At 66.3% G+C, this 406-nt stretch overlaps 1 protein-coding gene across 1 annotated transcript in view; it reads right to left on the bottom strand.

Annotated features, from left to right (window-relative positions):
* Positions 1–202, bottom strand: part of LCAT (lecithin-cholesterol acyltransferase) — a 7,605-nt gene extending 7,403 nt beyond the window's left edge. The window contains exon 1 of the mRNA XM_009319709.1: positions 55–202. Coding sequence (XP_009317984.1) covers positions 55–202 — 148 coding nt within the window. The remainder of the gene's footprint in view (positions 1–54) is intronic.
* Positions 203–406: the final 204 nt, after the last annotated feature.

The following is a 406-nucleotide window of genomic DNA, read 5'->3' as shown; positions in this document are numbered from 1 at the left end:
GCACGGGGGTGCCCACCCGTACCCCGTGTGGTGCCCGTGCTGGCGTGACCTTACCAAGTACCACGGGTGGCGTGCTGTTGGTCGGGGGAGCTTCTGGGGTGGTGGTGGGTGGAAAGAGGACGTTGAAGAGCCAGAACTGGGACGTGGGCTGCAGGAGCAGCAACAGCGTCAGCAACGCAACCCCGGCGCCGCTGCTCCCCATGGCAAGCTCGGCCGGGATCCTCCGGATGTCTCCAAGCAAAACAGCCTTTTATATTTTTTACGCAGGTCCAGCCAAGAGGCACCCGGGCTTGCAGGGGAGGGGAGAGCTGCAAGGGGCTGGCCGTGGTGGGGAGGAGGGACGGGGAGGGCCGGAGGACTGGCCTTGCGGACATGCCATGTCCTGCCAAGGCCGACCAGGGGCGCC

Source organism: Pygoscelis adeliae, unplaced genomic scaffold, assembly GCF_000699105.1.
Source record: "Pygoscelis adeliae isolate BGI_AS28 unplaced genomic scaffold, ASM69910v1 Scaffold390, whole genome shotgun sequence".
In the NCBI taxonomy this organism is placed as follows: domain Eukaryota; kingdom Metazoa; phylum Chordata; class Aves; order Sphenisciformes; family Spheniscidae; genus Pygoscelis; species Pygoscelis adeliae.
Note: the sequence above shows the minus strand (reverse complement) of the source record. Positions and strands in the feature narration are given on the sequence as shown.